This window comes from Fukomys damarensis, unplaced genomic scaffold, assembly GCF_012274545.1.
Source record: "Fukomys damarensis isolate Sample0158 unplaced genomic scaffold, DMR_v1.0_HiC HiC_scaffold_16, whole genome shotgun sequence".
NCBI lineage: Eukaryota > Metazoa > Chordata > Mammalia > Rodentia > Bathyergidae > Fukomys > Fukomys damarensis.
Genome location: NW_022900928.1, coordinates 71,600,255 through 71,612,225, shown reverse-complemented (window position 1 = coordinate 71,612,225; position 11,971 = coordinate 71,600,255). Strand labels below are relative to the sequence as shown.

At 36.7% G+C, this 11,971-nt stretch overlaps 1 protein-coding gene across 1 annotated transcript; it reads right to left on the bottom strand.

Moving 5' to 3' along the window:
- Window positions 1–10,115: 10,115 nt before the first annotated feature.
- Window positions 10,116–11,072, bottom strand: LOC104858024 (olfactory receptor 8G1). Its single transcript, XM_010618104.2, has one exon. The coding sequence runs from the start codon at window positions 11,067–11,069 to the stop codon at window positions 10,116–10,118; it is 954 nt and encodes a 317-aa protein (XP_010616406.1). The 5' UTR covers window positions 11,070–11,072.
- Between the last annotated feature and the right edge of the window lie 899 nt (window positions 11,073–11,971).

The window sequence follows — 11,971 nt, the reverse complement described above, 5'->3', positions numbered from 1 at the left end:
CATGATGGAAGAGAAAGGCTGACCAAAATAGGCCCATATTCTAGTTAGCGTGTAAACACACAAATGCAAGCCACTGATTGCTATTTTCCCTAGAGTAAGAAAAAACAGTTGTTGCAAGTTGTCTTAGTCTTACTTTCTGGAAGGAGGAGCAGTCTGACTATGAGGAATTCTCTAATGAGCACCCAATAAATTGGAGAAAAGTGTGAAGGAGTTTCTAACTCACTAGCAGAGAGAAAAAGTCCAAATAAAGCTCAAACTTGTTAAATATTAAAAAAATCACCATATAGCATTTCATAAGTCCACAATCAATGTTGTAAAGTCCACAACCTATCAGAAAAGGCATTTTTCTCCCCTCCACACATCAATGATGTGCCTGGGGGGGGCGTGTTCAGATAGTTTTTAATCTATGACAGATTTGGGTTTTTTTTTATTTGTCTAGAGGTCTGTCTTACTAGTAGTAGAGGAAGCAGTCCAAACCTGTAGCTCAACTCTTAATGGAAGCTTAAAAAAGGGCTCTGAGGGCATCCTTTCAGATCACACTGAGACAGAGGACATCTGATGATCACTGACAGAGTTCCCCTTTCACCTCATGGGAGGAGTCCAGGTAGGACAAGATGTGGAGATTTTCTGCTTACTACCTGAATGGGATATTGGGAGCTACTTTCTTCTTAGGGACCTTTGGGTATCTGCCATAGAGTAGCCCTGGCCGTGACTCTCAGTTGTCACCTCAGTTTCCCCCAGCTCCACATAATCAGAGATCTGTCTCCAAAAGGACCCCATTGTCTATCTGGTCCACGTTCCACCTCCATTAGCTTCAGTGGGAGTAGGGATTCACCAGAGGGCACCTGGAGAAACCTGTCCTCTGCTTTGAGAGTGACAGCTGCCCTAAAGGCATTGTTACATGGCAGAATAACCACCATTTGTTTACAATTCTATAAGGGACATATAAAAGCCAGAACTCTCTTTATCTGAGGTGATTTCATAAGACAGCCATTTTATAGCATTTTGAAGCAACGAAGTCCAAATGCAACACAGCCAAAACAAGAATAAAATGTAATTTTAACAAAACACAATGCATAAAAATACAAGAACCTTGCAAACATTTAAAACACACAACTTAAAATTAACACACTTTTGAAACAAAAGCTGAAACAAAGGCCAGGATGTATATGAAACAAAAACCAGAATCTATGAAACAAATGTTGAGAGTCTATGAAACAAAGGTTACAATCTATGAAGTCAAAAGATCAAAGTTAGGGGCTGGGGATTTAGCTCAGTGGTTCTGCCACTTGCCTTGCAAGCACAAGGTCCCAAGTTTGATCCCAGCACACACACACACACACACACACACACACACACACACGCACACACCAAAGTTAGAACCTATGAAAGAAATCTCTTACCTCAGACCAGTAATCTTGGTAGAAGACCTCCAAAATGATATAGAGGGAAGAGAGGTAACTCCCAAACCAGTCAGATATCTGAAATGCAAGTTTGTGTTCTCTAAAATTGAAGAATGAATTCTAGGAACAATGGAGGTAAAGAGTAGGAAAACATTTATTGAAAGAAAGAAGAAAGCTTCTCTCTAAGAGAGACAAAAGGGAAACCAGAAAGTGGGTTGCCCCTATCTATTATACATTTTGATCCTCATTCACAATTTCAGTTTCTCACACCAGAGAAACTATTCAGTATTTACAGATGCATTTCCTATTATTTCACTAAACAGTATGGAATTATTGTGCATCCATTTAGCTATAAATGCCTCTAGTTCCTCATTCTTTATTGCTGAATAGTACTCCATATTATATATTTAAAAACCCTATTTATAGATGGGGAGGGGACGAGGGGTGAAGGGAGGGCAAGGGTAAGGGGAAAAAATGAGAATCAAGACTTGTCATATAGAGGTACAAGATCCCAACAATGAATGTAACTGTATTGTATCCCTAAAATGTACCAATAAACTCAATTAAAGCTGAAAAAAAATGAAAAAAAAACCCCACATCTTTATCCAGTCAAGAGTTGGGCATTTGGGCTGTTTTCAAAATTTAGCTATTAAAAACTGTGCTGTTATAAATATGGGTGCACATATATCACCATGGTATGATGCTTTTAAGTCTTTTGGGAAGATACCTAGCAGAAGAATAACTGGGTCAAATGACACCTCTAATCCTAGTCTTTGAGGAATATGAGCACTGATTTCCACAGTGATTGCATCATTCTACTCTCCCATCAACAGTGGAGAAGCATTTCTTTCTCCCCACAGCCACATCAGCCTTTGTTGTTGGTTGATTTCTCTTTTTTCTTTCTTTTCTTCCTCATTGAGTTTATTGGTACATTTTAGGTACACAGTACAGTTACATACATTGTTGGGATCTTGTACCTTTACATGATTTCCCCTTGTCCCTGCCCTCCCCTCCCCCTCTACAAACACTTCATTTCCATTTTTTCATTTTCTCATATTTTCCCTTATTAGCTTTCCCCTACCTTTCCCACTTTTCCTACACCTTTAGCACCTTTCTTGCTGTTTCACATTGTCCATTATATCATTAGGATCTTACTTACTATTATAGTTTATTCACACCAGATAAACTATTCAATATTGTTGGTTAATTTCTTGATAACAGCCATTCTTTCTGGAATGAGACAGAATGTTACTGTTGTTTTCATCTGCATCTCTTGAATGATCAGTAATGTTGAAGTTTTTTTTAATGTGTTTATTTGCTGCTTCTACTTCTTCATCTGAGAGATGTCTATACATTTCAGAAGTCCATTTTTGGATTGGGTCTTTAAATTTGGGGGGTCTAATTTCTTTGAGTTCTTTATATATTCTAGATAGTAGTCCCTTGTCTAAGGAACAACTAGTAAAAATTTTTCCTATACTGTAAGTTGTCTTTTCATTATGTTGTTTCTCTTTTTCTTCAGAAGCTTTTGAATAAGATAAGATCCCAGTTTTTTATTCTTTGTGCTAGTTCCATGGCAACCAACATTTGGTTCATAAAGTCTTTTCAAGAGTTCTACCTAACATATCTTTCAGCAAGTTTATGGTTTTTTGTTTTCATATGTGGAAATATGAACCATACTTTATGCAATTTCTATGGTCAGATGTGATTTGGGGTACTGATTTGTTGTATAATGAATTTATCTCTAACTGGACTCTCGCGTAATCTCTTCATAGTTTCTTTGGTTTTGATTCATGGGATTGAATACAGAGCATACATTATCAGGCTCAAGAGACTCAGTGTCCCTCAACAGTTATAAAAGAGAGGACACTCCAGTATATCTGGCCAGTGTGGTGTAGGTAATAGGGGATGTTTCCTCTGTGGTTACTTCTATTGTGGGTATAGCAGCCTCCTTACTAGCAGGAATTAAGAATTTCTATAGCTCTGTTGAGAGTAGTTCTGTGACTTGAAAGATCTATGCATGGTTGCTCCAGTCATGATCAAAGGAGCAAAGCTCTTTTTCTCTGCTTGTAGAGTGATTCAGATTAACTACTCCATGTGGAGGGGTGAGGGCTGAAACCACAAACCACATTCTATGAATTCACCTTCAGATTTATCAGCTCTATGCAATCATCTAAGTACAACTTCCACCTATGGATAGGACCTACAAAGATGTGCTGTCATCCATTGTTATGTTTTTCTCCTGACTTCTACTGTGGAAATATCTACCCAAGAACTAGACTTCAGCTTCCCCCTCCCTGAGCCTATTTACAGATGGCTAAACATCTGCAAACTGCTATTCCTTCTTTTATTTGAGTAGAAGCGTCTGCCAGGGTTTTAGTGGGATGTAGTTATGTCTAGAATTGGCCTTAAGTCTTCCGAGCTTCATGGGGAGTGTAGCTCAGAGGCAGAGCATCTGCATAGTATGGATGAGGTCCTGGATTAAATCCCTATCACCAGGAGAAAAGGTAAAAGGGAGCAAGATAGTGCTACAAATAGTAATGGCCACTTTTTAAAGAAAAAGAAGACAAAAATTGGGAATAATTATGAAAAGGATATATGAGAAAGAATGAAAGAAAATAAAAATAACATAAAGTAAGAAAAAATATAATAAAACAATAATATAGAGGTAAGAAGAGTGAGACAAATTTGCTTCTGGCAGAGGTGCTGAGCCAGTTTTCTCTGGGTCTTCATGTCTCAGAATGCACAATCACCGAGCTATGTCTTCTCCTTTCTTCATCACCCCTCCCACAGCTCACAACATAAACTCCTTAACGGTGTGTCAGACACTCCCCCGAGGCACAACTGCCTTGAGTGGCTGGTACCTGGAAATCAAGGATACAGAGTGATCACAGGGACCCTGATGTATGTGACTGCTGGGCTTTCTGACCCTGAGATCAGTTCAGGCTCCTACAATAGAAAACTACTCAAAATGGTGCCCGGCTATACTACTCTGAGAGACTGCTGAGAAAAGAAATGAGCTACTTCTCTAGAGTGAGTTCTTTCACAGAATGTAGGTCACCTATAAATTTAAATTATTTGAAGTGTGCAGCCTTCAGATCTATACTATGACTCTTTCTCTTCCACCTAACTGTGAGAGAATTGAGAATCCTCTTGATCCAACCGATGGACCAGGCAGCACAGCTGGGATATTCCGCTTCTTTGGCTTTGTTTTCCTTCTTGATCTCTAATGTTCTCTAAGTTTGTTTTCTGTTCTGTCAATTTCCTGCATTCACCCACAGCCAGTTTCATCCAACATCAGTGCACACCTGTTGCTTTGTTTTCATTCTGTGGAAGAACAAACCCATGCTGTGCATCTCTAACCCATCATCTTGGGCCTGCATCCCTTTCTGCCATTTAAGTTTTAAAAGGTAAACCACAAGTAACAGAACTCATTTACCCCATGAAAAATGTAGCTCATAAACAGTGATTAAACCACAGAACTATTTCTGTTACAAGGAAAATACAATTTTTGTTCTCGAATATGTCATAGATTTTGTAAGTGAAGAATCCCCAAACATTCATGATTAATAAAAAAGGAAACATCATTATTATATTTGTGATAAACCAGAGGTGTGTCTGATTAGAACCCAGAGTGATAAAAATTCACAAAAATGGAACACTTTTGTCTGCTATTGAACATTTTATAGAATTTAGAAATATGGGATGAAGACAAGAAGGTATTTCAGATAAGGCAGCATGGAAAATAAGGACCACAAAAATTAACTTAGAATTGTGGAGGTGTTGTAGGAACAGCTCTGCCCAGTGCAACACACATGTTCCTAGCAGCTCTTCACAGTTATTAAAATATCAAATATTTCTTCTATGCATCATACTTTTCATTTTAATCGCATGTAACATGCATTATTCTTAGGTACAATGCTAAATCCCCAAATTAATTTCTAGAGGTAATAAATAGAGTCAACTATGACTTAATAGAACATTTTAAAATGTGGAAGAAACTATTATTTAATTCTGGCATTTGTTTATTTTCTCTTTCTTCTCAGTAAACGTTGTTCTGTGTGGAATGGTAAAGTGAATTATGTGAAGGGAATTATGGTTCTAGCAATAGCTGATTGAAAATGCTTTGCAAAACATCACTGGCAGAGAAAAACATGTTTCCCTAGGTCTCTAAGTACCTATTGTTCAAACTCAGAGACCCTGTGACCTGATGACTCCACAGATAGTGAGGAAGAAAAGGTTTACAAGGGAGAAATGGTTTAGGAGAAAGGCTGAGTCATTTGAGATAAACCGGTGGGCAGGGTCAATAACGAAGGCTTTCTCAATTCTATCTGATAAGGAAAGGTCACAGTGTACATTTGTATGTGCACCATGGTAAACACAGAGGGGAGACATGCAAGAATGCCAATGGTGTTTCTGCATGAGTTCAAATGTAAACTAAGGATTACAAGTTTAGTGACAACAGACTGCCTGTCTTGAAGTGTAAAAAACTTGACTTCACAGACAAAGAATTGTCCAGCCTCATAAAAAAAGGAATAAAGTCCTGTTCATCCCGAGGTTGTCTTCTTTTCTTCTTTAAAAGTCAGTGCTCTCCAGGGTCTTCAGTCTCCGTCTAGAGAGACCAACAACAGTTTTGTGTCTCAGTTTGATACACTGTCATATAGGTTCGCCATGTCATTTTTCACATTATCATGTAAGGCTTATTTATCTATGTGACAAAAGTCTTTCTAAAAGGGTCAAAAACAGAACTGTCTCTAATCAAGAGGCACTTCATTCTCCATCATATTTTGCCTGATATTCAGGTAGTGAAGATGAAGGATGAATCTTTAGCCATTTCTCAACAATAAAGATGAAAGCTATCTGTACTATAGTAAAGCAACAATTTAAAAGGTGTGTGTTTACTACCATGTGTGTATGGGTGCACTTACACTATGCCCAGGCCTAATGAATACAGGGAACAAAAAATGTGCAGCCTCTGTTATCCTAATAGTATCTGAAAATGAGAAATTGTTTCCAACTTAATGTATAGTTGGTCAGAGAAAGGAAAGACAAACTCCATTTGGAACATTAATTTAGTTTATCACAGTGCCCATAGATAAATGGTATTTGATATTTTGTGGATCAGGATAAAAATCTTTAATTACCTGTGTTCTTATCTAATAGTTTTATACAAGTCCTATATATTTGTCCTTTTTTTAGTGTAATAGTTCTGCTTATTTTGATTCCTTTATCATAGATGAGATTAAAACTAGAGACTAAAAGTAGAAAAAAAATTAGTTATGTATCAAGAAAAATTTAAATATTGTGCTTTAAAGAATCACATCCAGAAAGTTAAAAGCCACATATAAAGCCAAAATGAGTTCTTTAATACTTGAACTGAAGAAAACTTGTATTTAGAATGCATTTTAAAATTTCTTACAACTTAACAATTTAAAAAATAAATAGCCCAGTTTAAAATGGCCCAGTATCTGAAAAAACATTCTCACATTTGAAATACATAAATTACCACTAAGATATGAATATATTTTCATTAAGGACATACTCTCAGCTGTGCACATGCCCTAGATAAAAACAATATTTAAATGTATAAAAATATGACATTGTATATAAAAATACAATTGCAACAACTTTAACAGTGGCAACATAAGCAAAATGTTTACTACAAATGTTCAAAATAAATAAATGATGTAGAATCTCCATTCCTTAGAATTTTACAGTCTAGATGGAGGCAGAGAGGCAGAATAGACAATGAAACAAATAACACGGTGAGGCAGATCTACAGGAACAAAGCTATCATGGTAGCAGTGTAGAATGGGGGTCAATGAAGCCCCTGAAGAGAAACAGGATGAAGTTTTCTTTGCAACAAGTGCCATGTGACACAGCTGACCCACAAGGCACATTTGTTAGACACTGAATTTTAACTCATGATATCCCTGTAGTTCCTCTTCTCCTATTAGCTCACCCCATACAATCCTATGTGCTAAAATCCTTTTAGCTAAGATCTCTGATAGAGAAATTCCAGCTAATAGGACCATTTACTGTCTGGACATAAACATGTCCCTTATGTTCATAGGTGGCACTTAATTTAGTATTTTAGGAGTCACTTACCGGCTTTCCTTCCACACTAATTTTCAAACTCAATGTAATGTTGGACAGTGCCTTACAAAGCATAAGTCTCAAAAATGCATTTGACAAAATTGTTGGAAGAAGTGTAAAGATAAATTAATAAAGACTCAAAGTAACAGAGTAAAGCCTTCACCTCCTTGGATAAAGTATGAAAAAGAAGTGTTTGCTATAAATTCAAGCTGTGGATGACAGAGAGATGCTAAAGGAAGCTGCCCTCAGCAGGAAGTGTGGCTCTGAGAAAGAGAACTAGGAGAGACAGATCCTTTGTCATCTGCCTCTGTATTAACACTGGAAGAGAAAGGCAGGAAAAGAATTGGGAATTTTAAGTCAAGGACAGGTTCACACATACCTCTTCTGCTTCTTAAAGAGTTCAGCATTTTTTACTTTTCTTCATTACTTTGAAATGAAATATAATTTTGATTATGTGAGGTGGTGATAACCCAAAAATATCTTCTGAGTCCCTAATCCTGATATCTGATGAGACTGATACCCAAAGACATTTGGCCTTCTGCAAAGTAAGTTGATGTGACAATTTCATATACTGAGTGTAAAAGTCTAATTAGGAGCAAACAATGATAATGTACTCCCACTAGAATCTTTTCCCACAAGTATGGACTCTGGGGAAGAGAAACAAGAGTTTCTCTTTATTTCCAATACTTCTCAAATATGTAATATTGTCACATATGTGTAATTCACTACCTGTTAGAATGTGGATTTTTAAAAGGATCTCAGCAATATCAGAACTCCAGTGAGTTTCATGCCCAGACCTTAGAAATTCAAAATTTTAGAAACTTCTTAAGAATGTAAAGGAATCCTCTAAAATAGTATCCATAAGGGGAAAACACTAAGTCAGAGGAATGAACTGAGGTCATTAACATTTATATTTTCATTGATTCTACTAATTTTTCTTACATTATATGCCATATTCTTGAAGAAGTACTTCTTGGAATACTTTAATCTGTGCACTGAATAAAAGCAGTTTTTACTCAGCTCCCAAATGAATCTGTTTTTGATATTACTGGAGACCTGTGAGGACTGCCAGACAAGACTAAAAAGAAAGATCTTTTGTTTTTCTTTAAAAATAACGGAAAATATTGAAGAACATTGAAAACATGCATATCAATGAAATAATTTGTGTACCAAACTGGTTGTGAGTAAAGTTTTTAATTGTTTTTATTCACTAGTAATTAAATGTATAATTTTGAGATGATGTTACAATAAATTTTTTTAATTAAATTGGCTTTGGAATAGTTTAAAATTTGTTAAATGTGGATTTTTAATCTGTTTAATAAAGTTATTTTTGCAATTAGATAAAGACATCCCTTTAAGTTTTCATGATCACACACGTCAGCACCTATTAATTGTGTTGTTTAATGAGTATCACGGTGGTGTTTTATACTAGCACTGATGCAGCTTTGTTCACCTTCCTCAGCCCTTTTCTTATATTTTGCAGATTTCCCTTCTCAAGCATCCCCCTTACTCCTTTTAAGACAATAATAGTGCCTCTTCTCCTTTCATCTTTTTTTCCATATGACAGAAAACATATAACATTTGTCTTCCTTACATCAGGTGAGAGATGGTGACCTAGTTTGAATCTTCTGCATGTGAAGGTCCAGTTTCCCCAACACTATTTCTTCAAAAGCCTGGCACTTCTCCATTTAACAGCTTTGTTGAGATTTCGGTGGCTGAAGATGTAAGGATTTAATTCTAGGTCTGTATTTTCCATTTCTCTATAGGCCTAATTTTATGCTAATGCCTGAGGTTTTAGTTACTATGGCTTATTGGTATCACATATTGTGATGCTTCTAGAATTGCTTTATTTGAGAAATAGAGGTGATAGCATCCTCCCAAAGCTGAAGAGCAAAGATGGCTTCCTAGGTGTCTCTGAAAATACATTTATTACATCCATATGTGTTGATTATAGTCAGTATCTTCCAATATATTGTTATTTCCAATATACTGTTATTTCATACATCATAGGACTTCAAATTACTTAATTGAGTTTCACATACTTTGTAATTTCAGGAGTTGTATTTTATGTATACTAAAGGAAAAATTGTTTTACAAATCACAATTTCGATATATTTGAAAATATACTTAGTATAAAAAGCTAGGTATATAAAATATAAAGAGGATAAGATGCTGAGCAAATATATTTATATAGTGAATAAAGATAAAAAAGTATTGCATTAAAGAAGCCATGTTCAACAAAGAATAATATATGGAGCTATGTATTAATAAATATAAACGAAGTGATATATAACAAAAGGGTTTTAACCTGCTTTTAAATATATGTGAAAAGTTGTGGATAACTATATGATAGTAATGTACTATGATTATTTTTAAACATGAAAGAAATAAAATAATTACAGTGAAAAAACTATATAAAGATATAGAAATAACTTTGGATAGAAAGATTATGAGCCAGTGCACAACTCTCTTTTCCATATATGGCTGGTCTCTCAACCTATCTTTATACCTCCAGATCTTTTTTCCAAATGAGCACTAACAGTAAACTCATGACTTGTGGACATACACTCCTGTCTCTCATTATTTTTATATCAAAACTAGAGAAATTATAGATTATCACTAAAGCAAAAAATTGTTTTTCACAAGAACTCTTTTTTCAAAGAATTTCTTTAAGGAAACTTTTACATCCCTATTCTTCAGACTATAGATCAGGGGATTCAGCATTGGAACAACAGTAGTATAAAACACTGAGGAGACTTTCCCTTGGTTCATGGAGCTGACTGATGAGGGCTGCAGGTACGTGAATGCAGCGGAACCAAAGAACACAAAAACAGCTGAGATGTGGGAGCTGCAAGTGCTGAAAGCTTTAAACCTGCCCTCAGTGGAGCTAATGTGGAGAATGCTAGCTATGATGAAGACATAGGAGCTAAGAATGGTCAGGGCTGGGAGAAGAATATTAAATGCACTTAAACAGAGAACTACTACCTCATTGATAAAAGTGCTAGAGCAGGAGAGCTCCAGTAATGGGAAAAGGTCACAGAAGTAATGGTTTATTACATCAGCCTGGCAGAAAAGCACTCTCACCATACAGACTGTGTGAGCTGTGGCACCAACCAAGCCCATGCTGTACACCCCCGCAATCAACCAGCAACACACTTGAGAAGACATGGTAACATTGTAAAGCAAGGGGCTACAGATGGCAACATAGCGGTCATAAGCCATGGCAGACAACATGTGACACTCTGCAATAGCAAAAACAAGGAAGAAATATAGTTGCGTCATGCATTCAGGGTAGGAGATGATGTTCTTTTCCACTACAAAGTTCACCAGCATTTTGGGGGTAATAACTGTGGAATGGCAGAGGTCAATGAAGGACAGGCTGCTCAGGAGGTAGTACATGGGGGTATGCAGGTGAGAACTGAGCCCAATCAGGGTGATCATGCCCAGGTTCCCCACCACTGTGAGCACATAGATTCCCAGGAAGAGGAAGAAGAGGGGCAGCTGGAGCTCTCTTTTCTCTGTTAACCCAGCAAGAACAAACTCAGTCACTATGGAATGATTTCCTCCTGCCATTTCTTTCTGGAATTTCTAATAGGAAAATAAGAAACATTTTGTTATGGGTATTTTGTGCTCCAACAATGAAGTAGAAAACAGGATTCTAGCTTTTCCACCCTTGTATCTCCAGGATTCTTCCAGCTTTTCATGTATGTTATGTCATTGAACTTGAGACCCCAGAAATATAAGAAATGTAAATAAATATCATGTAGAACTATCTCTATTTTTTGTGGCATGCTCTAAGTGAGGTAATTAGTAATTTTCAGTCTGTAAACATTCAAAAAAGAATTCTGACCATTTATTTTACGTTTTCATATGCCATATTTGATTAATTATAATCCTTTCATATTGAAGTTGTCTAAAACAAGAGCAATGAGGTAAAATTACACATAATTGCACAAGGAGATTCGTTACGCTTACCAGATCAACACCAGAAGATCACCAGGGATGATCTGCCTGAGGATCTAGCAGGATTCTAAGGCGGAAATCCAGGAAGCCCACTGGTGTTGTCTGTGAAAACCCAAGTTAGAATGCTGAACAGTCAGTGCTGGAAGGCTGAAGGAATGAAGCAAATGTCCAGAGGCAGCAGCAAAGATTGGAGCTCCTCCAAAAGGGAACAGGCAGTTCTTTCCATTTTCATTCTGTCCAGGCTACAAAACTAATTATTGATGGCACCCACATTCTGGGTGAGTCTCCCCACCTCATTTCTCTTGCCTACATGTCAATGGTCCATAGACAAACCCAGCACTGATGGGCTAGGTGGTTCCTACTCAGGTCAAGTTGACATACCATGATTGCAATCACCTCTCTCAACTTCTCTGCATAGAAAATAAATTTTATATTAAAATAACAAAAGGACCCAAAAAACCCTAATGGTCAACACCAAACTGAATGATGGACTAAGCATCTTTCCCTATGAT

Excerpts from the sequence above, each read along its gene's own strand:
- LOC104858024 (XM_010618104.2), bottom strand. The coding sequence starts at position 11,069 with ATGGCAGGAGGAAATCATTCCATAGTGACTGAGTTTGTTCTTGCTGGG.